Source organism: Histoplasma capsulatum (genome assembly GCF_000150115.1).
Source record: "Histoplasma capsulatum G186AR genomic scaffold supercont2.1, whole genome shotgun sequence".
Classification (NCBI taxonomy): domain Eukaryota; kingdom Fungi; phylum Ascomycota; class Eurotiomycetes; order Onygenales; family Ajellomycetaceae; genus Histoplasma; species Histoplasma capsulatum.
The window spans coordinates 1,301,221-1,328,232 of NW_025544801.1; the positions used below are offsets into that span (position 1 = coordinate 1,301,221).

Genomic DNA, 27,012 nt, shown 5'->3' on the forward strand with positions numbered 1-27,012 from the left:
TGGTATGTCAAAGAAGGCATGCATGATATATGTATACAGTGAAAGAAAAGGTTTGGTGGTTATTTACGAGTCGGAGAAGAGGAGAGAGGGAAGGTTATGTGAGAACGAGACAAGAAAGAGAGGGAAAGAAAAGAATAGAAAATCTAAGCCAGAAATATAGACCTTGCGAAATGGAGGCCTTGAGAAATCTGATTGAATTGATAATATGTTTTCTGAAGGCAAATGGAGATAGAAAGTGGGGAAAGGGGGACAGAAGAGGCAGATGAGGAGAAAAAATGATGTTGCTGAACAAATAGAGCGACAAAAAAGGAAAAGAAACGGAAAGAAAAACTGATGCAGAGACGGGTAACGTAGGTATATAGCCTCAAGGCTCTCGTCACAAAGCTAACAAAAATGGGCTGCTGAGAAAGGCTGGGAAAAGGGGAACAAGTCGAATCGAAGACAAAAGACAAAAGCAAAAAAAGTAAGGTAAGGAAAGACTCCTCCCTGTATCTAATCATCACGAAGAGGTAGGTAGGTAGGTACGTCACATCAATGAAAACCCAGGAAGCGGACTGCAAAACGTCAGGGAGAGGGAGCTTTCGGATGTCAAAAAAAGGAAAACAGAAATCCCCCGATATTTCTTTTTTAATTTCGATGTTCGATTCCCTCAATCTGATCGGATCTCATCTCATCTCATCGGAAATCATCATCATCGTCAAGGTCCTCCACCACCCCAACCCTCCCCACTGGACCTGGGACTGGATCTGAACCCCCAACTGGCCCTCCATTTCCACCGTGTCCACCACCACCACCCTCACGCACGCCTACCCCCATAATCTCCATCTGATCAAGCCGCTGAACCAACTCCTTCGTCTCCCGCGCAATCCGAAACGCAATCGGCGGCAACTTCCCCGTAACCTCTCGCATCTCACTAGCACTCATAGCCCGGCTGCCCTCCTCGCCTACCTCAGCGAGGCTGTCGCGGCAATCGGCGAGGATACGGATGATGGGGCCTGCACGGTCGCGGAGGGTAATGGTGTTATTATTAGGATTATTATTAGGATTGTTATTGTTATATCTATCGTTATCGTTATCATGAATACTGTTAGGGTCTGGGTTTTGGTGTTTGTGTTGCTGGCGTATCATGGCAGATTCTGTGGCGGAGATAACTTTGCCGACGACGTCGGAGATGGCGTTGATGTGCGTGCTGATGACGGACATGTCGTCTGGCTCGGCGCGGATCGAGGAGACGAGGGCTTGGATAGATTGGACGACGCCTTCGGTTTGATCTTCGAGGTATAACTGTTGTTCATTGTTTCTTCGTTAGTCTTTGATGTGAGGCAGTAGGGGTTAGCAAATCCAGTAGGGGCTGGGGGTTAATCATTACCCTAAGCTCTTCCAACTCCTCATCTAATTCCCTCATCCTGAGACCAGACTTCAAACTCCCACCTGCTAATAGCTGTCCGCTCGAATAAGTCTTCCGATGGAGAGGCGGTATACGTGAATTCGTCCGACTGGGTGACCGTACCGAGTGCGGCGAGCTGATGGCACTGTAGACAGAGTCATTCCCGCTCATCCTGCTCAGACTGGGAGGGACGCTGAAGTATGATGGCGACTGCGTGGAGCCTGGGTTATCTCCAGCATAGTCATCTTCGCCAAATTCATCTGCAGGAGTGGGCCGGACTTTCACGGTGCGGACGAGCTCGACGACGGCCGCGGAGAGGTGGGAGGCGGCTGCGTCGAGTAAGGAGACAGGTGATATACCGTTGGAGCTTGCGAAGTTTTTCGAAGCAGTGATGAGGTTGTTGGCTGTTGCGGAGACGCGGGTTTTTGCTCGACTGCGAAGGGGCGAGTGCTCGTCTCCCCCCATCCCTTGCGCATGTTCGATGTCCTGGGTGATATGGCGAACGGCCAAGACGACGGCCTTCATCTGCTCGAGAACCTGTGCTGGCTCCGAAATTCGTGCGGCGCGTAGTAGCTCATCGATCGACATCTGGAATTTCGTAAGGTGCACATCCTTGACTAATCCATCTGGATGGCTTAGATCATTGTCCCTTGCTACTGTGGCGTCCTGCATGACACCGGGCAAGGCATCGGGCAAGCCACTCGATGAAGATCGTAGATGTCGCAACTGCGATTTCGTCTTCGCATAGCGATTCTTCCAGATCTTGACCTCCTCCTCCATCCGATGGAAGTCCCGAGTGAGGCGTTCTTCACGTTCCCATTGCTCCTGAGTCTGTTCAGAGAGGGTGCGCATATCCTGTAGGAAGTTGGAGGCCTCCTTTCGGACCTGCTCGGTCACCTCTCGCTGTTTTTGAAGCTCTTCTCTGAGTTTCTGATTCTCCCGTTCCATATCTTCAGCACGCGACTTCCACATGCCATTACCTGCGACTGTATCTGTGTTCTGAGCCGCCGCTGCAGCTAAAGCTTGTATTTGCTGCTGTAGATCGCGCTCTGAAGCTTCATATTCCTTCCGCTCGCCCTCCAACTGATCCTGTAGGGAAGCATTAAGATCCATCGCCTCCGAAAGCTTCAATTCCAAATCTAGCTTTATCTTGTCCCAGGCGTCTCTTGCACGGTCCCAATCTTCCTTCATATTTTCCCACTCTCGTCTCTCAGTATCCCAAGCCTGCAAATATAAATCAAAAATGTTAGTGACTTGTAACCAACAACATAACAAGTAAGAAGCCGACCAAAAGGGGCTCTGAAACAACAACAAAGAACCGGAAAAATCCTACTTTAGAATCACTCTCGGCTCTTGCCCTGAGTAGATCTGCCTCTTCATTTTTCGCTTTCAGCTCGCCCTCCAACTCATCTACTCGGTTTTCCAACTTAGACACTTGCCCTTGTGCCTCCATCAACATCAGCCTATCCTTTTCCGAGCCTCCACCCCCAACCCCACCCCCACCAACACCCACACCATCCGTTGTAGTAGTCCTCCGACTCTGTAATACTTTATCCAATGCAAACGCATCACTCCGTCGATCGGGATCATTATCATCTTCATACCTACTTGCCCCATCCTCCTCCTCATCGCCATCACCATCACCATCACCATCCTCTTCCTCCTCTACCATAGTACTCTTATTTGGCACTATCGTATTACTCTGAAATGATTTTGGAAAAGGTGCGTTTTCAGGGATAGTCTCTCCATTGATCCCTAAACCCGGCCCAACAGCACCGCCGGCGCCGGTAGAAGATTGACTCAACGAGCCTTGTCGGGGAGGGAATCGGCTGCCTTGGTGGGGATTCGGTGGCAGGCCCCTTCCGCCAGGACCAGACCCGGGCCCGGGACCATTGGGCAACGGACCTCTGGATTGGGATCGAGGAGGCGGAGGGTAGCCATTTGGGCCATAGCCAAACGACCCATTGGAGCCCGGGCGTGGATCGTAGCCGCCGCGCAGGCTGGGTGCGGGACTTATTCTGCGACTTCGATCCATGCCTGCGAAGTGCGGGAAGCGCCGTTCTAGCTCACACAGCACGTCTGTAGCCAGGTCTCTGAATCTGGGAGGTTGGAGAGAGGAAAGGACCTGACGGGCTTGGTTGCGCTTTTCGTGGAATTCCGCACGTGGAGGAAGGTAAGGGGGTACATCTGGTCGGGGGCCACCAGGCCGATTGGGAGAGACGGCCTGGCGACGGAGCAGTTCGTCATACACGTCTGTACTAAGATCCATGACCTGACTCGGGGAGAGTCTGAGGAGCTTGTCGCGGGCCTTGTTTGGTCGTGACGCTGTAAGCTCCTCCCGTCCCTGTCCATGCAAATATCGTTTCAGTACGTTGTAGTGCTTCAGCAGCAGGTCCTCCATCATCTTGTATCTCTTGCTTCTCTGATCGGAAAGGGTGCCGTCACTCGCTCTCGACTTGGATGTGATGGAACTGGGCGGCGAAGGGTTCTGGGACATGTCCGATGGGCGGCGCGGAGCAAGGCCATTGGCACTTACAGGACCGCCGTTGGTGTTATTACTGGCATTAGGAGTAGGGTCCGGGGCATCTGGAGCATGCATCTGTAGCGGACTATAAGGTGGGCCACCTGAAGCGGACATTGGGGGTGAAGCTAGGGCACTCCGGCTGAGCGGTAGAGCGGGGAACTGCGGTGGATCGGACTTGCCACCCATCGACTGGTACCGGTCAACCCCAGACCATTCGCTTCCATCGGTGGAAGAAACGGGTGGCATGGTCCCTGAGTGGCCAAGTATACCATGCCCAGAATCGTAATCAAGGAAGTAAAGAAAAAGGGAGAGAATGAAAGGAAATGGAGAATGAAAAGGGGAGAGAAGAGAAGCGAGCGGAGTTGTATAGCACTATCGATAGATGACCCCTTGATTCACAGCATGAGGAACCCCGTTTTCTAGAAATATGCCAATGCCGCTAAGGTTTCCAGCGATGAGTTCCCCTTGATATTTTCCACTTCGAAATTGTTCTGGACAACCGTTGGATCCGTTGGAACCTTTGGAACCATGTGCTAACTGATTTTCAGATTCGAATACCGTTAGGAGGCAAAGGAGTGAAAGGTGCGTTCCGGAACGACAAGAGCGGCAGCGAGGGTTGGCGGCGTTGTAACAGGTTCATGGAGACGGAGTCTTAAGGGAATGAATGGCAGCAGCTTCATTAAATCGTTAGGAAAAACCCCCCTGTTTCGGACGCGCGGTGGGTTGTGCTTGCGGAGAAGTTAAGCGGGCGATGTTATCTCTCCCCTGAAAACGGGGCCCGTGTACTCAAGACAGAGCAGGTTTTCACGCCGTTACTGCTAGCTGCAGCACATGAGGCAACGCGAAAAGAGGGAGAAATGTGAGATAAGAATGAAAAGGTTAAAACCAGAAAAAAAAAATTCAAGAATAATAACAAGGACGATCTTCGCGATTCAAGCAGCACAGCGGTTGTTGGACCGTTGCAGATCGGCTACGGTAATTAATGGGAGGATGGCTGATGGCTGATGGCTGACGGCGCTAACACCAGACTGAGCGAGGAGGATGAGGGATGAGGGAATGGGAGACGAGAGATGGGAGACGAGAGATGAGAGACGGGATGAAGCACCGCACCGCTTGATTCGCAAGCGGATAGATGGGCGAGAATCCGAAGAATCCAGGAGTTTGTTGGCGGATGTGCTGTTGGCGGCGAGGAGGATGAGATGGCAGCAGGGGCAAGAACTAAGGAGAGTCAACGGCGCTATGGAACAGCAGCGCGGGACGAGGATATTAACTGCTGTTGTACTGCGTAAGATGAGAAAGTGTCATTATAGAGTTACTTTCTATTTATTACGCGGTAGGAGATATTACTGGCATTTGCTTTGGTGCAGATAATTAGCTAAATATCCATTCTATCCCTGTCTCTTAGAGCCGAGTCTAGAGGGGATGAAGAATCCAAAGAACTACGAACTAAGCACGATCTGGAGTCAGTGGCTGCGTGGTGGCTTCAGTTAAGGTCATTGTGCATAGTAGAGACTGCATGCTTTGTCAAAAAAAATACTATGTTTATTAGAATGATATCTCTCTCCCTACTTTTAGACACGTTCAGGTACATGTCTTTCGTTCGGGCCTATATAGTTGGTTTGGATTGGTTCTTCCCCTCTACCACTAGCATGGCGCTGGTGGTGATCGAGCTTTTTTGACCCCGTGGCACTTTTTGGCGCGCTAAACAACCCTGAAAGCTCAAGTACAAAATGGAGTTGGCACGCTGTATTTGAAAAGAAAACAAGGGTTGAGCGATGGCTGGCTGTCTATATTCCTGAGAAGTAGACCATGAAGGTGGGGGAGGGAAGAAGAAAAAAAAGGGAAAAAAAGAAAGTAAGAAGGGAACCATATGACAGTCCATCCACCCGGCCATCATTCCTCCGATTTCTCCACCTCGCAGGTTAACGGATCCGCGTTACGTTCGGCAAAGCATTCAAAGTAATCATGTTGATCCTTGGTGCTCTTTTCCCAAGGCAGGATCGATTTCCTGCCCCCGGTGGCGATGAAGTCGCTTAGGCCACTTGCGCTGAGCTCCAAACGAAACTCCAACAAATGTATGTATGTATGTACAGTACTTGTTTAGCACCCCGGAGGGGTGCAGGCAACACCTGCACCTCTGAAGCCTCCCAAAGAGCATGGGGACATGCCATGCTAAAGAGATCTCTATATACATAGTAGTGGGAGAACAGAATTCAGATAGCAACTCTTGAAAAGACTCAGTCCTCAGGACTGTGCATTCACTCCTGGGCCCCAAGGTATGGCCCTTCATGCTCCAGCAGCTCCATGAAGTCCAAGAGGATCAAAGACCCAAGATAAGCAATAGCTGTTGCTCTGTTGCATGGTCTGACAGCTGGTCTCTTGTTATGCTCACACATACAGCAAAGCTTTGCATCCTCATGGCGGAAACACCTGTGATACCAGGTGAAGTCCCCATGTGAGGACCGGGCTGCAAGCCAGCAGTGGAGGGCATGCCGAAGCAGAGCGAGCTCCGTGGGGGCCTTGACCTCATACTCCACAGCAAACCCAGTGTGCCTCCAGCTCCGGTACCATCGAGAGAGCCTGCTCTCAGCACGGCTCCACCATTTGAGTCTGGCGTCTCTATTGAGCTGCCTGGCCGATATGTGCGAATGCCACTGACTGAGGGTGAGGCTTCCAGTCCTTGTGCTGTCCAACAAATGGTAAAGACCGAACTGGAATTTCTCCGCGCACTGATCTGTAATGGTCAGCGACTCTCGGACCATTCTGCTATAGAAAGTCTCCACGTCGAGGATATCACGCCGTATCCTTTCCCAGTCATTCTCATCGTCTTGTCGGAGATAGAAGCATTTTATCTTCATCGCTAGGGAGTTCTCAAGGTTCGGGATGCGAATCCCGTTCATGACAAGTAGAATCATTCCCCCAATTCTCCAACGTCACAGTTTCGACGGCCGTTGTAAGAATGACAACCGTTACGGTTACGGTTCCGATATCACCAAAATGAAGTTCCCCACCGACGTTCGAAAAGCCGTCTTGGGCGGCAAGCAAGCACTGGAGAAGATGAGTTAAACCACGAGGCATTTTGTGTGATTGGGGTATATAAAACATATAAACATAGACAGTATAGGGAAGCCGTGACTTGAGTGTGAGCCAGTGGGGGAAGGAGAAAGGGAACGAGAAGGAGATCATAAAGTAGGAAATTGCGAAAGCTTCAGAGCATTTACTTTTGTTACAGAATCGCCATTGGCAAAAATACCGAACAATGCCTAGCTAGGAGCTCAATATTCTCAACCTAGACGGCCCTGGATAAATCTTCGATAATCCCAGGTCAACTACCCCTCTGCATTCTGACTATTTGTACGGGTGTGGTTCCCACACTATGCTGCAACTGGTAGTCGCAGTGTATAAGTGGTGGGATGGGTGGCCATGATGGCTGTGGGCCGGGCCGCACCACCACACCCACGGGTATATATATCACTATGAGCGCAACCATTCAACACAATAGTTACGTTGGCCTTTTGCTATGGATAACCCAGTGGCCATAGTGCTAGCTTATCACACAGGCGCGGTATTCCTCCTTTACAGCCGCAAGCCTCAGGTCAAACCTCGGTATCAGAGCTCCTGCTTCTTCGGGAGTCACGACACCGGCACGGATCTGCTGTCGCTGATAATAGACCTTCTTCCGCACAGAGGGAACCATGACCTTCTCGAATAGGCCAAGGGGCGTCTGGAAAGAGAAATGTGTTTTCACTCCAGGAGTCGTGGCTCAGATCAAGATGCCAGAAGCTTACAGGCATGATGATGGTGCTTGTGGTCCACTCGCCAGCATCGTGGGGTAAGAACCGATGGCCGGCTTCAAGGGCTTGTTCCTGTTGCCAGTAGCATGGCGGCAAGGGAGGATTCTAACCGTGCATTGTGAGAAAATACCGGGATCGTCAGTGCTGCCACTCATGAACTCGGGAAGTTAAGAAGCTTTCAAGCTCCTACGAGGATCTCTACAAGGATCTACAAGGATCTATGGAGGATCGAAATGTGTTGGTCACGTGCCTATCCTATCTCATCCATGAATTCACAAAAAAACATTCGCAATACCATCTTCATAATGTAATAATAACTATCTCAACTGATAGTAGAGAGCATTGTATTCACCATCAGAGTTTCTGTGATCGCACCAAAAAAAGAAAATGAAGCTAGATAGATAAGGAATTTCAGAAATAGTTATAGGATTTATGATGATTTGACTTGATATTTGAGGTGTACCTAACTAGATGTAATGATGTTGAAGATAGTGATATCATGTTTGTATGGAGAGGGAGAACGGGGGTCGCCCGTCGGTTGGTTTCTTCAAGAAAGCTGGAGCTGTGTTTTTTTTTTTTTTTTTTTCCTTCTCGGACAGACAGATCAGACCCTCTACGAGATTTTTTGATGGTCGAGCAACGTAGATGATATATGAAATTCAATTCAAATCAGTTAATAAAAACCGAGTAAAAGAGGGCGAGGGGGGGGGGGGGGTGTGAGCATGCCGGGGACACGACGGACGGGTCGATTTTTGAATCCCAGCAGCAGCTGTAGCAGCAGCAAATATAATCGAATAATCAGGTAGAAATCGTATGTCTGGATGGCACCTGTTTTATGAATCTTCACTCATTTCTATCGTGGATGGACAAGGTTGTTTTTTTCAGCCTTCATCCCTCCCATACTTACATATCTTTCTGCTTCTCTAATTCACCAACCCAGGGCCCTTGGCTTTTTCTGTACACATACATGTATCTGGAATTTATTTATTTATTTGGGTGGGTAAAACGAAAAAAGCAAGGTATAAAAAAAATAAAAATAAAAAAAGTAAATAAAATCAAAACACGTCAACTCGCAAAGTGCAATTGGTTAAAGGCGCCAAACGAAAGAAAAAAGAAAAAAAAGAAAGATTTAACAGGGGCGCATTAATTTTTGCGGCCAAAAAGTTAAAGTACATTATAAACTAATATATGGGTTTTTCTTTGCAAAAAGGAGGTAAAAAAAACAAAAATATCCAGGGGATATATACGCTCCATATATGCCGTGGAAAGAAAAGATGGAAAAAAATGGAAAAACAGCTTAACAAAGTAGACAGCAGCACACATGTATAACCATCCACCCAATCACCGCCCCGCACCCGAAGCAGTCGTCATCCCCAACCCCACCGTCGCCGCCCCCACCGCCGCCGATACAGGTGTGACAGACCTTGTTGACGCCTCCGTTCGCGTTCCGGTCGCTGGCGCCAACGCCGGCGCACTCCGATTATGCGCCATATGCGCCTTGACCAGATGGCCGGCCGCTAGGGCGCTGCATAGCGAGAGCTCGCCTGCCAGCACGGCTGCGGCGACGATGCGCGCGAGACGGCGTGCGTTGTCGCCTGGGTTTGTCGGGTGCGAGCCGCGCACGCCGAGCATCTCGAGCATGGCGGATTGGGTTTCGAGGATTGTGCCGCCGCCGATTGTGCCGACTTCGATGGAGGGCATGGAGACGCTTATTTGGAGGTTGCCGTTTGTGCTGTTGATTGTGTGGAGGAAGTCAGTTAGTGGTGTGTGGGGGTGGGTGAAGAAGGGAGGGGGGGATTGAAATAGGGATTTTTTTCTTCTTCTTTTGCTAAGGGGAAAGAACTAACTTCTTCATCATGGTGATACAGTTACTACTCTCCACATTCTGCGCGGGATCTTGGCCCGTCGCGAGGAAGAGGGCCGTGACGATATTCGACGCATGCGCGTTGAACCCGCCAATGCTGCCCGCCATCGCACTCCCGACGAGATTCTTGCTGATATTCAGCTCAACAAGCGCGTCGACGTCGCTTTTCAGCACGCTCCGCACTACGTCGCCCGGTATAATCGCCTCAGCAACAACAGCCTTCCCGCGCCCGTCGATCCAATTGATCGCAGCTGGCTTTTTGTCCGTGCAGTAGTTCCCGGACACGGAGATGGTGTCCATGTCCTCGAACCCGGCCTCGGTGGACATGACATGTAGCGCCTTCTCGACGCCCTTGGAGATCATGTTCATGCCCATTGCGTCGCCCGTGGTGGTTTTGAAGCGGATGTAGAGATTCGTGCCAGCCAGGGCCGTTTTCATGGACTGGAGGCGCGCGAAACGGCTGGTGGAGTTGAAGGCGTTTTTCATCACGGTCTGACCCTCTTCGGAGTCTAGCCAGACTTTGGCGGCGCCGGCGCGGGCGAGGGTTGGGAACGCGATGCATGGGCCGCGGGTCATGCCGTCGCCGGTGATGACGGTGATGGCGCCGCCGCCGGCGTTGATGGCCTTGCAGCCACGGCTTGTGCTGGCGACCAGGACGCCTTCCGTTGTCGCCATGGGGATGAAATAACTTTGGCCGTCGATGGTTAGGGGGCCTGCGAGACCGAGGGGAAGTGGGAGATAACCGATGACATTTTCGCAGCAGGCGCCGTGGACGAGGGTGTAGTTGTAGTCCTTATACGGCACCTTGGAGGATTCGAGTGAGCTGGTCAAATAACCAGTTTGCGGGTTCCGTGAGACAGTAGCTCTTCTGATCTTGACAGCTCTCGTCAGCGCATCGATGCGGGGAATGCTTGGGTCTTCCATGGTCTTCTCTAGAGCGTAACCAGGTATCTTCCCGCGAAGCGAAAGATCAATCAACTCCTCATCCGTCAAAAAGGGTGCCATCTTTTCCTTGAGCAACTTCCCACACTCCTCTCGCGAGCGAAGTGTGCCATTCGCCTTAACTTCCTGTTTCCTCTGCTCCTTCTCCTGGTCAATCTCAGGCTCCTTGGCGATCTCGTTGACAGGTTCCGGTTCCTTAATACTCCACCGCGCAGCGTTAAACAGGTATCCATTAAGAATAACACTCAATGTCAGAGCCGCGATGATCCACTTGCTGATAATCGGATCGTCAAGACTCTTCAATAAGCTCTCAATAACTTTTCCCCCAACAGCATCCAAAAACTGATCCGTATATTCGATATCGAAAATGCCACCTTCCTCCGCTCCAGCATAGTGCACAGAGGGATACTCGAGGTTATACTTGATCGGCGCTAGCACCGTAACAACGGTTTCCTGCTGCTTGCTCTTGGCATCCACATAAATTGCATCCAACCCATTCTCCGCCACCTTAAACGGATCGATCGGAGCAGGCGAGAGGACATTGGAAAGTTTCGACAGCGCCGGGAAAAGCAAGCCATCACCGCGATTTCGGAACGGGAGCGTGCACAGATTGAACACATTGACAAGAACAAATCCGCCCACCATCAGGATCTTAAACTTGGGAACGCTGCTCGCCTTGACCTCCTTGCCAAACACCCCGTTGGTATTTCCCGAGGCTTGCCCATTCGCATCGGATCCCTCGGGGTTCATGCGCGGCCAGTCATTGCTCGCAGCCACATTTTCCGCGACGGTGCGGGTAATACCATCTTCTTCCAGCGCCTTGCGGAGAGCTATATGTCGTTTGATCCGATTGATCTCCAACTTGATGCATAGGATCGTGGTGTAGAAGGTGAATAACAAGACGCAGTCGAAGAACAGGATCCATGCAGCAAGGAAGCAAAACTGTCGCAGACCCCCTTGAACGCCAGACGCAGCACCGACAGCCAATATCCCGATCTCGATGCAGTAATCGCGGACAATTTCAACACCCTTTGCTTTGATGGCGAATTGGATGGCGCCTTGGATGGAGCTTGGTGAGGAGGCGGCAATACTTGAGCCTGTCTGCCTAGGCGGGACCTGGCGGCGAGTATCCAACGAAGCTGACAGGACAGCCTTGGTCAGGATGATGGGTTTTTCGAATCCGATCGTAACTACTAGGAAGGGGAGGCCTTCTGACAAGAGTACCATGTTTATGGGAACACCAAGTTTGGTGGTGACAAGGAGACCAAATAGGAAGGCGAAGACTCCCGAGAATAGCACAGTGGTCGCGAGCCAGAATTTGGAGCCGAGGCGTCTCATGGACAGGAACAGAGACACGAAGGTTAGGTGCATGGATATATATCCAAGAACCATGATAATTATATCCACGGTTTCCGCATGCTGCATCCATCAGAAAAGAAATTAGTACATGATCTCAATTTTAGTCAATCGTGACGCCATCCAATTGTTCCGAAGGGACAGCAAAAGCATACCCACCTTCAAAAGGTCAACGAACGAATTCCAAGCATCCGTCAGCCAAATGCGCAACACGCGTCGCGATCCAGAACCAGAGCTACGGGCCGCCTTCATGATCCATTTCTTCTGCTCGGCCGATCCGTCCTTGGTATCTATCGTTTCTGGAATTTCCTGCGTTGCTCGCAAGAACTCCGAAATCTGGTCATAGGGCACTGCGAACGCCAGGGACGAATCGTGTGAGATCGGTGAGAGCATATTGGGCGTATGTGGGATGGGCACCGCGGAGCAGTTGGCCGGGACCGCGACGTCTCTCGCCTGTGGTGGTGCTTGCGGGGAGCGCGCGGACGAATCCGGGAACACGAAGGTAGTCAATGCTAGGTGCTGGACATTCTGCACGGTTCGCAACACCAAAAAATGTCGGTTAGCAATTTTTGTATCTTTCTGATTTCTTTTATTTGGTCAATGAAGAGATGGGATGGGGTAAAGGACACGTGCATACCTTGGTATCCTCCACCTGCGCATCATTGCCAACTTGCCATCTCCAACCCGTAGTCTCTCCTAGACGCAGAGTCCGCGCCCCATTCAACAACGACTCAACATCCAGCTGCCCCGGGCCTGCGCCCACGTCTCTCGCGGCATCAAACAAACTCCCCTCAAGCAGCCCGACATAGGTTGTGCTCGCCAGCAGCGCGATAACAACGATAGTATGGATGGGGTGTAGACAGGCTCTGCTAGCCACCTTTTGCAGCGCTGTGGTTAAGCGGCGATTGAGCCATCCAGCCTCTGCGGAATCGGCGGCGTTGACGTTCCGGAAACGTTTGGGGATAAGCCAGGAGCCCCTCATGGTTATCCTAATTTTTATCGAGTAACCGTAGCTAATGATCTCTCGTCTTAAGATCTTTTAATCCTTAATTAATTCTTTTTTCTTCCCCTTCTAGAAGGGTGATTTTCTCCTTTTGTTACCAAAACCAATGGTGCTTCCAAGTACCAAGAACGATTTCAAGTGTTGGGGGACGGAGACTCGATCGATATGCGGCCAGAGCAAAAAAGAAAGAAAGAAAGAAAGAAAGAAAAAGAGAGCGGCTATCTCAGGACTCTCACAGCGGACATTTGAAGGGGGGCTTAGGTATGATTCGGAGGGACCGGATGAAAAGGAGTGGAAAACGCGATGGTGGGTATACGAAGCCCTAGACAAAGAGGTAAATGTTAGATAGTTCATTGGCAAAGTGTTGGTTACTGTTACTTTTCTGTGGGTGTTCTGTTTTGCCCCTCTGGGTGCACAAAACAGCCGGTGCTGCTACTGCTGCCTTGAAACCAAGGGATGTTTTAATTTCCAGATCATGCAGAGAATTTGGACTGTAACAGCTAGCAACACTCACACTCACACGGAGTTAAGAGATATGACATTCAATCCAACACAACTCAGGAGGGAATATCGACCATGGGGGTAAAGATCGGAATGGAAAACGCGAGATGATATCAAAAAAGAGAGAATGGGCACAAGCTCAACTCCCCTAACTTAAAAGTAAGTTACTAGTAGCGGCTGAGGCGATTCGCACCACACAAGTCACTGCGGAAGCTCCACAAAAGGGAACAGGCTCGGCGAAAGATGGACGGAAGGAGGAATTGAGCCAATGTAGGAAAAGGGAGGAGTTGCCTGTTGCTAGAGTCGCATAGTGGGAGCGATAAAATTCGAAGATGGTGAGGAAGAGGGCGGCTGTTGCGTGAGGTGAACCAAAGGGGGGGGAATTCGGTTGCTATTTTGCTGCTTGGGGCCCCTGTAAGAAGAAGGTAAGTGGAAGGAAAGTGGCCTCCCTCGACAGCATGAGGAGCAGCAGGACTGACGCAAGTCGTAAAACTTTTTTTCCTAGTGTCTTTTTTCTGTCGTGGTTGGCAGCAAACCTTCCCTTGCCCCTTTTTAGCCTGGCCGACTAACCGACTCAACGCTGGAACCCTTCGACCCAGACCCAGAACCCAGAACCCAGAACCCAGGATCCGCCCAGGCCAATAACCACAGAGCATCGTTACATACGAGCCAGGATAGAGGCCAGGATGCAGCCAGATTTCGTGATCAATTCCTCACCGCCCGCGACGCGCTAGGCTGCTCCGGGCTGATCCAACTGTCGGATTATCCTGTTGTTCCGGGGATACAGACTTTGTTTTGTTTCCGGCAGCGGCGCTTCTGTGGATGCAGTTGGGGAAGTTCTGACAACAGTCACTAACAAACACTAACTGACGCTGACAGACTGACAGCAGTAGTGGATGCGTCCGGGCATGAGGCGTCCAGCAGCCGCAATTGATACGTTATGAACCTAAAGCCGTATACTGGCATTGTTCTTTTGATAAACTTCTCTTTCAGTTTTACTTTTAAATTACCTTTTAACTCCCCCCGCTTACTCTAAATTCAAGCCCCATTCATGATTCAACCCTCTCAGATGTTTGACACTACTATTATTGTTGTTGTTGTTGGTGGTGGTGTTGTTCTTGTTAACAAGTTGGTTGCAGCACCTCATGCATGACGCCAATGCAAAACCCGGCTATCCTCGTGGCCAGTCTGGTATCTCACCCCTCCATCAATCGACCCCATCCTCGACCAACAAAACCTGCCCGGCTGTCGGTCCGTACATGCGGGCAATAACATGCTTCTTCCCGTAGTCCCGGGGGATCGGTTGATAAGGTGCCTCGAATCGGAATACTCGATACTCGCCCTCCACCGTTGACGCAACACGAACATGACGGGGCGGGGTCATTTTTTTCGCGTCGGAAACATGTGAGAGACACCCTGTTTGTGGGTATGTGGGTATGCTCCACACTCCTTCCTTGATTCCACTGTAACTGGAACTGGATGGATTTCCCTCAGATCTGAGAAAGGTAGAACAAAACAAAGGTCATCTTGATGTCATGTTATACAGATCCATCGCAAGAAGTATCCAGCCGTCCTTTCAACTTCAACCCTATCTCCTCCTCTCCTCTCCTTGCCTAAAAAACCCTCGATATGACGTATGGACCGTGTCACACAACAAGCGAAGCAAGATCCAGCTAATCGGAGTCGGTTGTCCTTGATGCATGCATTCATTCATGCATACATAGACACTGACCAGTGGCCATACGCAGAGTCCTGCAAATGCTTTTGACCGTGCCATGCTCTCTTACAACCCCTCATCTCGTCATCCTTTCGTCTTCCCTATGTGCTATGTACAGTATTCTCCACTGTCGAGAACGGTTGAACCTTTTTTTTTTTAATAATACCGTACTATCCCATACACATTTACCCCTAGCAGCTGAAAATGGAAGCTGCCCAATGCTGTATAGATTTCGCTCGTATGGAAATGAGAAATTGTGTATCTCTTTTTCCCGAAACTTTCCTTCCTCCATAGCTCCCATTTATCCTTGTATGCATCAGTTCCGGAATGAACAGTTATAGGAAAGAGGAGGCGAAGGGAGGAGATTGAGAATGATTTATGTTGAGATAACTAACCTCACCATCTAAGACGTGGGAAATGGGCTCATGATGGATTACAGCATCTGGTGATATCTGAATCAGTTTTTATTTACTCTGTATGCTGGTAAATCTGTAAATGCACGATCGATCGTATATCAGATGGGTCAAGGTTTTAGATGCCAACAACAAGTTTCAAAGACAAGTTGATCCACGGGATATTCATTTGTTTTGAAGAACCAGAAGGTGAATAAACAAAATAAAAGGTAATTTTAGGTTGTACAGTTCAGTGTGGTTTAACAACTGCACAGTGATTGCATATTTTCCATGCTCCACATAGATTCTGAAGAAGAGATGGAATCAGGAGGCAGATGCTGCCTGAGTCTGAGCCTGAGCCTGAGCCTCTTTGCTCTCTCCAACTCTTGAATATTGCGGTTTCACCCGAGGAGCTGTTGCCTTTTCCTTTGCCCTTGTTTATACGGTCAGGCTTCCAGGTTAACTGGGTTGTACTGTTGTAAAACAAAAAGCAGGAGAGTACCTCTTCGCGATAAATACTTGAGGCTATGATAGGCATATTCAAAATTTACATAGCAAATTGCCAGACCCCTTCAAAGCTCTACACTTAGGCTTTTTGTTTTGTTTTGGATGTCTCTGGGAGCCCTGGTTTCATCTCCATCCTGCCTGCAGCAGTCGTGTGGCAGCGGATGATCCTTCAAAGCCCCACACACTCGCCCAGTCGCCCAACTAGTTAGGTCTGTTTCAGCAGCCAGCCAAAGGCCAGTCAGCGTCGTCCGGGCACCCAAGACCCTACCGGCGTGGAACAACGCCAAAACCATGATGGATGGTTTCTCCCACTGAACTCCATCTTCCCCTCGTCGTCCTCGATCTCCTTCGCGTGTCTCCCTCTTCGCTGTGGGCAGCAACAGCAAATCGCAGTGAGGAAGCGGGCGAAATCTGACCGCGTTCAACTCATTCTTGGATTCTCGGGGGGACCCACCTGGTCCCCTGGTTCCATATGTCGCGCCCGGTGAAGTTCAAACCGCTATTTTTCGATTCTCTGGACGCGCCACATCCTTTCCAACGAAGACAAAGAGACACTCGGATAGCGCGCGCGACCAGCAGGAGAGAGCGGTAACTGCCCTGCTAGCTCCTGCTCACGTAGGAGTGGGGAAAAGAAAGAAAGGAAGAGTTATTTCAGTTCTTTGCACCCCGTCGCATCACAGTGGACCCTTTTCCTTCCTCACTTCCCGCCTTGTTACCCATCGCCTGTATAATTAACACTATTATTTATACCCACAGCCGCTGTGGAATGGCAGCCCAGGATCGAGGATGGAACGCGTTGGATATATATATATATATATCTCGGGCGGCTCGCGAAATTAGTTACTTAGCTCCAGGGACCAGGGCAGCGTGTTTGAAACAACGTTTTTTTGCCCTGCGCGAAAGCCCTCGTCCGTTGAAGAACTGCAAACCATCTTGTCTGGCTGATGGCTGCCCACTGGCCATCGATTGGCTGAGATCCCATCTTTTTGAATGAAGCTTCTGGATACTACTGGGAAAGCGATTTTGCCCCGTTCTCTTCAAACATCAATATGGAATGGAGTCTCGGCTATCATGTAGTCGTTGTCCTGGGGTTTATCATTTTACTATTTGTATCCCATGTATCTGCCTCGGCCAGGTATTTTTGGGTACTCTGTTCTTTCTCTCCCTTTTTCATATCCCCTGGTTAGTTGGATATTTCCGTTTCTGAGAGTTATTATTAATATAAGCGCTCTGCTATTTATCAGTGGGCAGGCGGGCAACAAAGCGTGGCAATGAATGCCATTGTCAACTCTACTTCTCCTTTCTTTATATAACTTGTGCATATATGCCAGGGGAACTTCCCTTTGCTCCTCTTGAATGAATGAATGGCATTCTCTTACACATTGTTTTCACTTTTATGGTCGGCTGTTGGTTTTTCAGACTTCCTATTTCATTCACTTATAATTCCAGATGAGTGTTGCGTCTTGCTATCTAATCTATTCATTGATTGAATGCTAAATATTATTATGGTAAGTTCCCTATCTCACCTAGACACCCAGATATTTTGCCCCTCTCCACAAACCACCATCACCCTTCTTCCTCCTCTTCTTTCTCCCTGGAAATAATGTGGTATGGTAATCCGCTTCTACCTGCAACTCGCGTGTCACCAACTCTCTGCTTGAAATGTCCCATTTCACTCCTTTCAGTTCTGCTGACACTGATAGAAGCATCCACATATATCTCGCGACATCGCTGGCCGTGTCTTCCTTCAAACATTATCAAATACAACAGCAAAATCAACATTCTCACAATCGACATCTTCGTCTCCTACACTGAAGTGTGTTGATTTCACTATTTCTACCACTCTACCTGCATCACGTCTCCTCGCGTACCACTTGCAAGAAGACTACATTGAACCACGATCGACATGCGCAGGCTACGCCCATCCCTGGCCTTGATGGCCAATATCATTTATCTCTTCCCAATTGTTGCTGGACATAGTTGGGTTGAGGAGCTCACTGTTATTGCCAAAAATGGAACATTTATCGGGGATCCTGGCTTTCCACGGGGATATGTCCCCCGCGACAAACCTGGTTTCTCAGACCCCATGATGCAATATCTGCTCCCGTTACCTCCAGCCAGCCGCCCAGGTCCACCTCCTCCAGGACCACCAAAGATCTTACCGACTGATAATATTTGCAAGGACACTCAAATGAAACAAGTCCAAACTGATGGGAAACCACGTCTCAAGGCGCCACCTGGCTCCCCCGTCGCTTTGAGATACCAGGAAAACGGTCATGTAACAATCCCCTCGAATACTCCGGGAAAGCCAGAGAACCGCGGCACAGTATATGTGTACGGCACCACAGACCCCAAACCTGACGATAAGTTCACTTCAATCCACAAAGTTTGGACTCAGGATGGCACGGGTGGTGATCGTAGGGGCATGCTTCTTTCGGTGCAGAATTATGATGATGGCAGATGCTATCAAATAAACGACCACAAGATTTCCAAGGAACGTCAAAAGCAGTTTCCTCATGAAAACGATACACCACAGGGACAAAATCTGTGGTGCCAGCATGACTTAGCCCTACCCAAGAATGCCCCTGAAGGAAAACCCTATACGTTGTACTGGGTGTGGGATTGGCCAACCATCGCTGATGAAAAGAACGGCATTGCCGGCCACCAGGAGATATACACCACCTGCATGGATATCGATATCACGTCTGCAAGTAAACTTAAGGTGGTAGCCCAGGGAGAGCCGTCTACGTTGAAATTTGCTGAAGGCCAGGATTTGGGCTCTGCTGCTATACCCACCCAATTCGAGAACCTGCAAGCCCCAACGATTCCAGGTGATCTGGGTTCGGGTTATTCTCCACCACCGTCCACGCCTTCTACAGCAGCATCACAGGAGCCTCTGCCGACTAGTGGAAAACCAGTTCCATCACCATCATCAGCATCGGAGCCGGAGACGAGGCCAGATCCGGCGGGTGATTGTGGTTACCCGCCCGTGCCTGTTGCAGGTGAGTAATAACACGCGGAATTACTGTAATCCCAATTTCATTCTTCTTTTTGCCTTCTTGTTTTACAGAATAGCTGCAGTGCTTTTTTTCGTACATGTTTATTCCACCCTCCCAACCCACCATTCGCTGCTCCTTGACCAACTCCCCCTTCATGGACAGAGTCTCTAACCGTGCCCACTGCAAACCGTAGCAACCCAAGTACCAGACACATCCCCTTCAGATACCTTGCCCGCTATAGTCCCTTTAATTCCCTCTACGCCGGTATCGGGAAGTTCCTTAGTGCCCATGCTTACAGCGTCTCCTGAGCCGTCCACCACCGACAACAAAGGCGGGAATGTATTTACCATCATCCCAGGAACTTTAGTTCTCCCAACAGAAAGTACTTTTGCCACCCTAAGCCCTACGCCTACAGCATCCCCTGCACAACCTTTTACCAACTCAGGCAGCGGGCAAAAGTCGGTTACTTCCCTTATCTTTCCCTCCCCTGAAGGAGATGCTTCCCCTAGCCCGTCAGGGGGTCCTTTGTTTCTTACTATACTAGGGTCGGGTCCAGCGACCGCAGTCACAGCTACTTCCCCATCAGTATCGCTTAGTGATGTTGTGACTCCCAACCCACCCTCTACTCTGGGATCAAGTCCTACACCCAGTTACGATGGTGGACCAGGGTTCGCACCCTTAACTCTAGACCCAGACGGAAACTTGCCCGATCCCTCACCAAGCACCACAGAAATAGCAGCCACAACTCCTACCAATCCTACAACCTTGGATTATCCTGAAGATTCTTCGCAGACCCCTCAGCCAACGAGATCCGATCCAGAATCGAATCCCCCGGCCATCATCCCATTACTGCCCAACCGACCCAGCAATAGCTTCCCTGCTTCTAATTCACCGTCTAACGTTCTACCAACCGTAGCAGAATCGCCGACATCCACGCAGCCCCAGTTTCTTGTGTCTACGGTTACAGTAACGGCCATTAAGACCGTCTACCCCACATCTCCGCCTGATAGCCCTCTTCCTACTCCTCCTACTCCCACCCCTACTGCGCATGCGCAGGCACAGGGGCAAGCAAAAGCTCAAACAGCACCCACGGCCATTTCCCCATCGTCTGGGTTTATAGTATCGATTCGACCCTCTGCACCCTCACCTCCTCCCTCGCCATCGCTTCAGGCAGCGGAGCTTCCACCGCGAGAATCGCCCGAACCAGACTGTGTCTCCGATCACGACAACGGCTCCTTCCCCCCTCCTACTCCAACACTGGCGTTGGAATCTGCTCCCCCTCCCCCTCCCCCTTCACAGCCATCTCCTTCCGGCCCCAGAAAAAGGGCTTTTCGGACCTTGAGTTCCCGCTTTCGAAAGAACTTGGCTGAGATTCGTGCGGGTAGTCGGGTGGTATGATGGGACGTTTTTTTCCCTGTCGATGGTTGAGTGACTGATATGGTGGGTGGAGAGTTCTCCTATCGTTTTCCTTTGCGGAATCTGCTATATCTACGATGTACTGTACACGTTTTTATTTTCATTTTTATTCTCATTTATTTATTTATTTTCTCCTTTGGCATTTAACGTTCTGGCATTTATTTTACCTTCTTTATTTGTTTATCCGTCCATGTGCATTTGTAAGGTTTTCCATTCCTTTCAACATTTCGCTCCTTCTTTATTTCTCCCTCTCTCGCCTTTTTTTTGTATTTTCCTCTGCAGTCGACTTGTCGGCCACGAAGAGAATTGAGACGAAAAAATGTATTGCTATTATTATATATAGGAAAGGAACGTATCTCGAATTACCAACGGTATTGGTTGTTGTCAGTGCCTTGGGGCGGGGAGAATTGACCGTCTAGATATGTTGTAATGAATCTTTGGGGGGTTTTGGTGTTTATTATTATATATTTTCTTTGGTGCGAGCTGCATTGCATTTGCTTGTTAAAGTTATCTTCTCCTGTTTTGCTATCTATATTTTCATCTTTTTCTTCATCTTTTTTACACCGTATTTGATTTTAAGTTACAACGCTCTCCTATGTCAATCTCTCTCTCTCTCTTTTTTTCTTTTTTTTCTTTTCGTATTTTCGTTTATTGTGAGTTGTTTGTGTTGAGTGATTTGCTTTATGCTTTTACCTGTTGGCCTTGTTTCTCATGGATCTGTGATCGAATAGGGGGCCTTTTGTGATAGGACTGCCGGATATTTTCTTTTTCTATAGTTAACCATACTTTCCTCCCCTCTACTCTACGTAGTTTGTGTAAATATACATGTGTTTCCTCGTCGAGGATATTTCTTTGTTGGGCTTTTGGATTGACACAGCGTAAAAAAGGAGGTTGGTTAGAGAGGGCGTATCCGATCTTCAGACTTTTAACTCCTTTCAACAAACCACCAATTTACCGCCTTTGACTCGGATATATGTACGGCGCGAGTTTTGGCCAGTCGCCATTATGGGCCTATATGAATCCCAACAGCAAGCAGCATGACTGAAACGTGCTTCAGACGACAGCGGCTTAGGTTCCAAATTGCCGATCTCTCTCTCTCTTCAGGCATACACTGTAATGGCTCACTCCGAATGCTGTTGGTTATCAGAATGTCAGTATTTTTACGCCGGGGCATATCTGCAAGCAAAATTCCAAGTTAGGAGGTTGATTCTGGCATACAGGGACATTATCTCTGCATTTGCGATGGCTGATTTCTTAAAGATACTTCAATCTCGCAGTGGCGTTGGACCAAGAAAGCTTGTTTGATGCTTGCAGCAACAGTCAAGGCCAGAACAGAATGGTCAAAGCGAACCTTCACCCTTCGATTCTTCGAGGCCTTCAACAAAAGCGCCAATCCCAGAAAAGAAGGATGAAAAAACAAATGTTATTTATTGTGAGTTTAAAAAAAAAAAACAGGGACAAGCCACTCAAAAGCACACACGGTCTGGGGTTGTGCAGAGCGACAAAAACTCCAGCTTTCGCAACATTGAAACCGCGCCCAAGTTTACAGATAATGCACGCTGCTGTCCTTGCTCCTCGTCTACCCAAGAGCAACATTGCTTGTTAATGTCAAGTAGTTATCAAGCTATCGTCATGAGCTACCCGCGCAAACGCACGTTGCTTGCATGCGACTTTTGTCGCCAAAGGTTAATATAATAATCAACAGTCATTCCAACCGAGAAAGATTCGCCTCATAATCTGCGCTCCGTTTTCCGCGCAGTACAGGCTGCAGGAAACTGACATTTTTCCTTGTTAGAAAGCGTCGCTGCGATGGCTCGAAGCCTGTCTGTGGCAATTGCTCCGAGGCAGAAGCAGAGTGCCGGTACCAGGAGCTTCCGATTCAGTCGTAAGCCGCATGAGATGCTGCGAATATAACAACTAACATAAAACTCGATTCTTGCTGCGGATGGTGCTATGACTGACAGTGTTTTCCACAGTCTGGAATCTCCAGCGATCCCCTCAGCAATATCAAGAAGGCTTGACAGTATAGAATCACTCCTCAAGTCCCATTCAGAAGCAATAGCTGCGATTTCTCAGCAGCAGCAAGTTTTGGACGCTCTATGCTCCACCCAGGAGATCCTAGATGCTCAGGCAGTGCCAACGGATGCGATAATTATCGAACCGCCAATCCCCGATCCATCTCGCGTCGACAGACTCAATTTGACATCTCCACTTAGCAATACACACTCTTCTCCATCGTCGATTGCGGGTGTCAGTCCTGAATTTAATACTGCTCAGGTTGATAGAAGTGCCAACTTATTTGCCCCCTTCACAGCCCCGCCCAAACACCAGACGTCACCAGTCTATAGTCTACTTAAATTACCAGTCATCAGGTCCCTGGTGGGAGAACTCCCCGAAGATCATTTCTTTTCAATCGAGTCTCGACACGTTCCTCCGGCGCCTGGCACCTGGATATTCTCCCAGACGGAGCTTCCACCTATCGAGCGAGAGGTCACAGACCGGTTGGTAGAGACTTTCTTCTCCGACATTCACCCGTGCCATCCAATTCTAGACCGTGATGCATTTTTCGCAATGTATGAAAATGTCATGTCGGACGGGCTGGGGTTGGGTTTGCAGTCGGCATTTTGTCTTGTCGTTTTTGCGCTGGGGGCTGTTGCATCGGAGGCCGCAGCGGTTAATCCGCAAGAGCAATACTGGGAGCCGGCCCTGAAATACCTCCAACCCGCTTTAAAAATTCTTATGGCTGAGTCTGTCTTTTCATTTGGGACCGACTTGCAGTTCGTTCAGGCGTTGATATTCGGCGGGATTTGTTTTGCATACATGGCAAAGCCGTTGCATAGCTGGAAGCTCATTCACATGGCTTCTACGGATGTGCAGCTGCTGCTGTCGAGGTGAGTGGTGGAGTTAAGCATTTTGTATATATTTATTCCTATCTGTGTTCTGAGAGCGTCTTGGATGAACTCCTTTTGCGTGTGCTAATTTCCCTATGAACTTGCAGGAGTGTAAGTGCCGCCATTGGTGAATCGTACAAGGAGCGGATACTAGAGGCATGCTGGAGTTGTTTTCTTCTAGAATGGTTTGTTTCCGCCGCACCTTCACACGTCCCAACCCCAGTCCCAGGCCAAAATCAAAGGGTTAAAAAAAAAAAAGCAAAGAATACAAAGATACAAGCCTAATTGTGGCAACTAATCTATCAATTAGTGATTATCTTACCGAGCTGAAGCTTCCACCAAGTGGAATCGAAACGCTGGTCGATGACATGGCACTTCCTAAAGCTGGCAATCCCAGCGATCGAGAAGGGCTAAGCTATCTGGCAGAGATATCTATGAGAAGCCTCCTGAACCGAGTGCTGAGTTCTCTCCCCAACGAGTTCGAAAGCGGCCAGTTAAGTGAGGAGTTTGAAGTAACCGGGGCTATCACGGTCGCGTCAGAGCTTGATCAGCAGCTCTTACTGTGGTACGATTCCGTCCCGGAATTGATCAAACCAACGCTGGGTGTGGGGCCGACTGCCGACGGCCGCGAGAGGATTCTGAGGATCCGCTACTATCAAGCAAGATATATCATCCATCGCCAATTCGTGGTGTATTCCGCTTCACTGCCGGAAGACAGAGAACCATCCCCGAAAGTCCTGGCGGAGGCGCAGGTGTGTATCGAGAGCTGCAGGCTCTATTTGCAGAATACTGGCGAGATTTTGAAGAAGCCGTCACAGTATACCTGGACACTGGCACAGTCGTAAGTCTGGATTTTTGACTTCTCGGATAAGATCATGTTATAAAACTATGTATGAGCTTGCTCATCTAACAAAACATGCAGGTCACTTGACGCCGCCCTGGTCTTGACTACTGCCTCACTTTCACGGCATTTAAAAAATCTAGTTCCAGATATCCTTCCGCTGCAGCAGCTGCTCATTGATAACATTGCAAGATGGGTGGCGCCGGAATCTAGCTTTGAGTCTATCTTATGCATTCTTGGTGATATAGTCGGGAAGCAGCAGTTCCATTGAGATCTTGGCCTGTGAGGAGCGGAGAGGACAGTACTGCTCTTTTGTGCCTTTGATTGACTGTTTATTTTTCTGTGATGGATAATAGTATGTACCGATATATCTGCCTGTTGCACTAGGAAATACAACCGGGCGCCCTCACTGTAAATTTTGAAAGAAAAAGAAAATATCAAGGAAACTGTTACCAGGTGCATACATCTGAGCGGTTCGACATCAGTTTCACCCTCGCGCGATTTCTGCGCAGAGCAAGAGGGATATCATGATCTCCTAGTACATACACACATGCATACATGCGGCCGTTAGTCCTCCAACCAACGTACCGTTATATTTTCTTTTTTGCAGTTGAGGAAAGCCACATGGAAGGTTGCCGGATGCGGCCAACTGGCGCTGCCCCGGGCTGCGATGGAGTCTGGGGATATAACTTCACGAAGCAAGAAAGGGATCGAATGAATACTAGTAGTATATATGGAGTGGCAAGTTTTCTTTACTTTTCTAGCTTTTTTTAATCTTCTCCTTTCTACGGAATATACTTTCTTCAAATCCTCTCGCATGATGTTTTCTTGCAAGGGTCTCAGGGATCGTATTTATGCAAGCCTTGGCGAATTCTCGCTGGTTTGTTTGCTTGTTTGGCTTGATTTCCCATATCAATTCCATATGTGTTGATCAATATGTATTCCTTTTCTTTTTCCCTTCCCTTGTATGTGCAGTACCTAAAATTGTGGCAATTGTCTCGGATGGCAATTCCAGGTACTACTATTCACACGGTCCCAAATCATCCAATAGATGCAAGAGATAATAGAGATGATCCCATGGATGGTGTTCCCAGGTAACTATATCAACTAGATAGATCTGAGAATCAAACCGACAGAATGTGTATATTCCTTATTTAACAGATCTTTGATTTGTTTACTAGTACTCCGTACTTTTATTTATTCATTTAGATCAAAGACAAATATACCTGATATTCAACTGTAATAAGTGAACAAAATACATTCTCTGAGACACTGGTCACAACGGGCTTCTTTCATACAAACAAGCCTATATATATATATATATGTGTATCAACGGCCAACTTTTGAACTCTTCACTGTTGGCCGTTTGCTTCACAGTGAGACCGCCAAAGTCGGCTAGCCTGAGCAGCAAGTAGCTGGTACCTCTCCCGCCGCCCAAATCCCACATGGACGCAAGTCACAGTGTCCTCCCCCCGGTTGGCGCCGTCTCGTCTGCCCACGCCGTCTATTAATAGCAGCTTTCCTCCTCGCGAAAAACCTCAAACATCCCGCCCTTTTTTCTTTTTCCTGCCGCCGCCAACGATCTCCATCCGCTGCTCTGCGCCCCGGATTGTTGCCTGCTCGGTCTTGGACTCTCCTGCGCCCCGCGCTTGGGTGGTTCTGCTTGTTGCTGAAGACCCTGTGCTGTGTGCTGCTGTGCTGCATATCTTTTGTCCTGACTCCTCAACTCCATTCCCCCCCGCCCGCCACCCTCAATCAGCGCACTGTCTGCCCGGACCGCCTGGCCCTATCAACACTTGGTAACTTTTTTGCCCCTCGGCTCACCATATCTTTGGATCTGGCTGGCTACTGGCTAATCACTGATCTTATTGCGTAGTTGAATCGGCCATTATCTCTCATCTCCTGACCGTTCGATATCGGCGCTTATTCAACCCCTGTTGTTTGTTTCCCGAGCCTCCCACCTGCTCCAGTCAGCGTCCACGGTTTCAATCTCCCACGCGCGCTGGCGGGCTCCTATCGTGACTTGCATATGTGTTTAGAACACATTCCCCTTCACATCTGATCGTCATTGGATGATTTGTTTTCTCCAAGAAGTCGGCCTCATCCCACGTTACCCGGCCCCAATAGCCATTCAACTCCAAGCTCGACCCGCGTAGTTTAACCCCGTTATTGCAATCGCTGTCGTTCACAAGCCGGTGCCATCTGCCTCCTCTGCGACCCCCACCAGACCACTCTCTGCTTTGTGCGCTTTTACGCACATCGAACATATTTTCTGGAGTGCGACTCCTTTCTTATGGCTATGGACAGCTAGCATTGACAATAAAATTCAAAAAACACGCCCGTTGGTTGAAACATCCAATTGAGGGTTCAATTTGGACGGATATTACATTCAAAACCCTCTTCACAAAACCCTCCTGATAACGGTTGTTACGTCCGGAAGCACAAATTGTTCTCTCACGTCCCTCGCAATGGCCTCAACGAAATCCCCACCTGTATCCTCTCCTTCCGGGGCGGACAAAACCCCCTCAATCCCAACGATATCTCACCACCCGTCACATACAACATCACCGGCCCCCCGACGGTCGAATATCCAACGGCCGTCCTCATATGCGAAAAATCGCTTATCGACCTACTCCAGCACCTCCTTTACGTCTCAGAACCGCTCTCGACCCCCTTCACATGTTTTCCTAGGTTTTCATTCGAGTCTGCCTTACGCCTTAGTAAGGGACTTTGCCTACCCACCAATACACCCACTGCATTATGGGCCCCATCCGAGCGAATCTGGAATATCTACTCCGATGAGCGAAGCCAGACGTTTATCTGACCCCCCCAGCGCTTCTTGGGATGTTTCTCGCGGCCATTGGCATTCTCCATGGAA

At 49.3% G+C, this 27,012-nt stretch overlaps 9 protein-coding genes across 9 annotated transcripts; 4 read left to right on the forward strand and 5 right to left on the reverse strand.

Annotated features, from left to right (window-relative positions):
• Positions 1-675: 675 nt before the first annotated feature.
• On the reverse strand, positions 676-3,884 carry HCBG_00410 (uncharacterized protein; the record flags this gene model as incomplete). The annotated part of the gene is made up of 3 exons (XM_045427460.1): positions 676-1,284; positions 1,511-2,611; positions 2,721-3,884. The coding sequence occupies 3 exons, from the start codon at positions 3,882-3,884 to the stop codon at positions 676-678; spliced, it is 2,874 nt and encodes a 957-aa protein (XP_045291435.1).
• Positions 3,885-4,181: 297 nt separating this feature from the next.
• Positions 4,182-5,402, forward strand: HCBG_00411 (uncharacterized protein; the record flags this gene model as incomplete). Its single annotated transcript, XM_045427461.1, has 4 exons — positions 4,182-4,205; positions 4,460-4,493; positions 4,945-5,196; positions 5,317-5,402. The coding sequence occupies 4 exons, from the start codon at positions 4,182-4,184 to the stop codon at positions 5,400-5,402; spliced, it is 396 nt and encodes a 131-aa protein (XP_045291436.1).
• A 767-nt stretch (positions 5,403-6,169) lies between these two features.
• HCBG_00412 (uncharacterized protein) lies at positions 6,170-6,826 on the reverse strand (the record flags this gene model as incomplete). Its single annotated transcript, XM_045427462.1, has 1 exon — positions 6,170-6,826. The coding sequence occupies one exon, from the start codon at positions 6,824-6,826 to the stop codon at positions 6,170-6,172; it is 657 nt and encodes a 218-aa protein (XP_045291437.1).
• Positions 6,827-7,455: 629 nt separating this feature from the next.
• On the reverse strand, positions 7,456-8,009 carry HCBG_00413 (uncharacterized protein; the record flags this gene model as incomplete). The annotated part of the gene is made up of 3 exons (XM_045427463.1): positions 7,456-7,635; positions 7,700-7,810; positions 8,001-8,009. The coding sequence occupies 3 exons, from the start codon at positions 8,007-8,009 to the stop codon at positions 7,456-7,458; spliced, it is 300 nt and encodes a 99-aa protein (XP_045291438.1).
• A 1,037-nt stretch (positions 8,010-9,046) lies between these two features.
• HCBG_00414 (HMG-CoA reductase) lies at positions 9,047-12,849 on the reverse strand (the record flags this gene model as incomplete). Its single annotated transcript, XM_045427464.1, has 4 exons — positions 9,047-9,437; positions 9,553-11,930; positions 12,027-12,395; positions 12,505-12,849. 4 exons carry the CDS (start codon positions 12,847-12,849, stop codon positions 9,047-9,049), a joined length of 3,483 nt encoding a protein of 1,160 aa, XP_045291439.1.
• Positions 12,850-13,173: 324 nt separating this feature from the next.
• HCBG_00415 (uncharacterized protein) lies at positions 13,174-14,305 on the forward strand (the record flags this gene model as incomplete). Its single annotated transcript, XM_045427465.1, has 4 exons — positions 13,174-13,204; positions 13,543-13,641; positions 13,971-14,127; positions 14,251-14,305. The coding sequence occupies 4 exons, from the start codon at positions 13,174-13,176 to the stop codon at positions 14,303-14,305; spliced, it is 342 nt and encodes a 113-aa protein (XP_045291440.1).
• A 1,499-nt stretch (positions 14,306-15,804) lies between these two features.
• HCBG_00416 (uncharacterized protein) lies at positions 15,805-16,707 on the reverse strand (the record flags this gene model as incomplete). Its single annotated transcript, XM_045427466.1, has 3 exons — positions 15,805-15,913; positions 16,171-16,354; positions 16,689-16,707. The coding sequence occupies 3 exons, from the start codon at positions 16,705-16,707 to the stop codon at positions 15,805-15,807; spliced, it is 312 nt and encodes a 103-aa protein (XP_045291441.1).
• A 1,186-nt stretch (positions 16,708-17,893) lies between these two features.
• HCBG_00417 (uncharacterized protein) lies at positions 17,894-20,384 on the forward strand (the record flags this gene model as incomplete). Its single annotated transcript, XM_045427467.1, has 2 exons — positions 17,894-18,989; positions 19,180-20,384. 2 exons carry the CDS (start codon positions 17,894-17,896, stop codon positions 20,382-20,384), a joined length of 2,301 nt encoding a protein of 766 aa, XP_045291442.1.
• Positions 20,385-22,034: 1,650 nt separating this feature from the next.
• On the forward strand, positions 22,035-24,405 carry HCBG_00418 (uncharacterized protein; the record flags this gene model as incomplete). The annotated part of the gene is made up of 4 exons (XM_045427468.1): positions 22,035-22,087; positions 22,379-23,293; positions 23,604-24,134; positions 24,216-24,405. The coding sequence occupies 4 exons, from the start codon at positions 22,035-22,037 to the stop codon at positions 24,403-24,405; spliced, it is 1,689 nt and encodes a 562-aa protein (XP_045291443.1).
• Between the last annotated feature and the right edge of the window lie 2,607 nt (positions 24,406-27,012).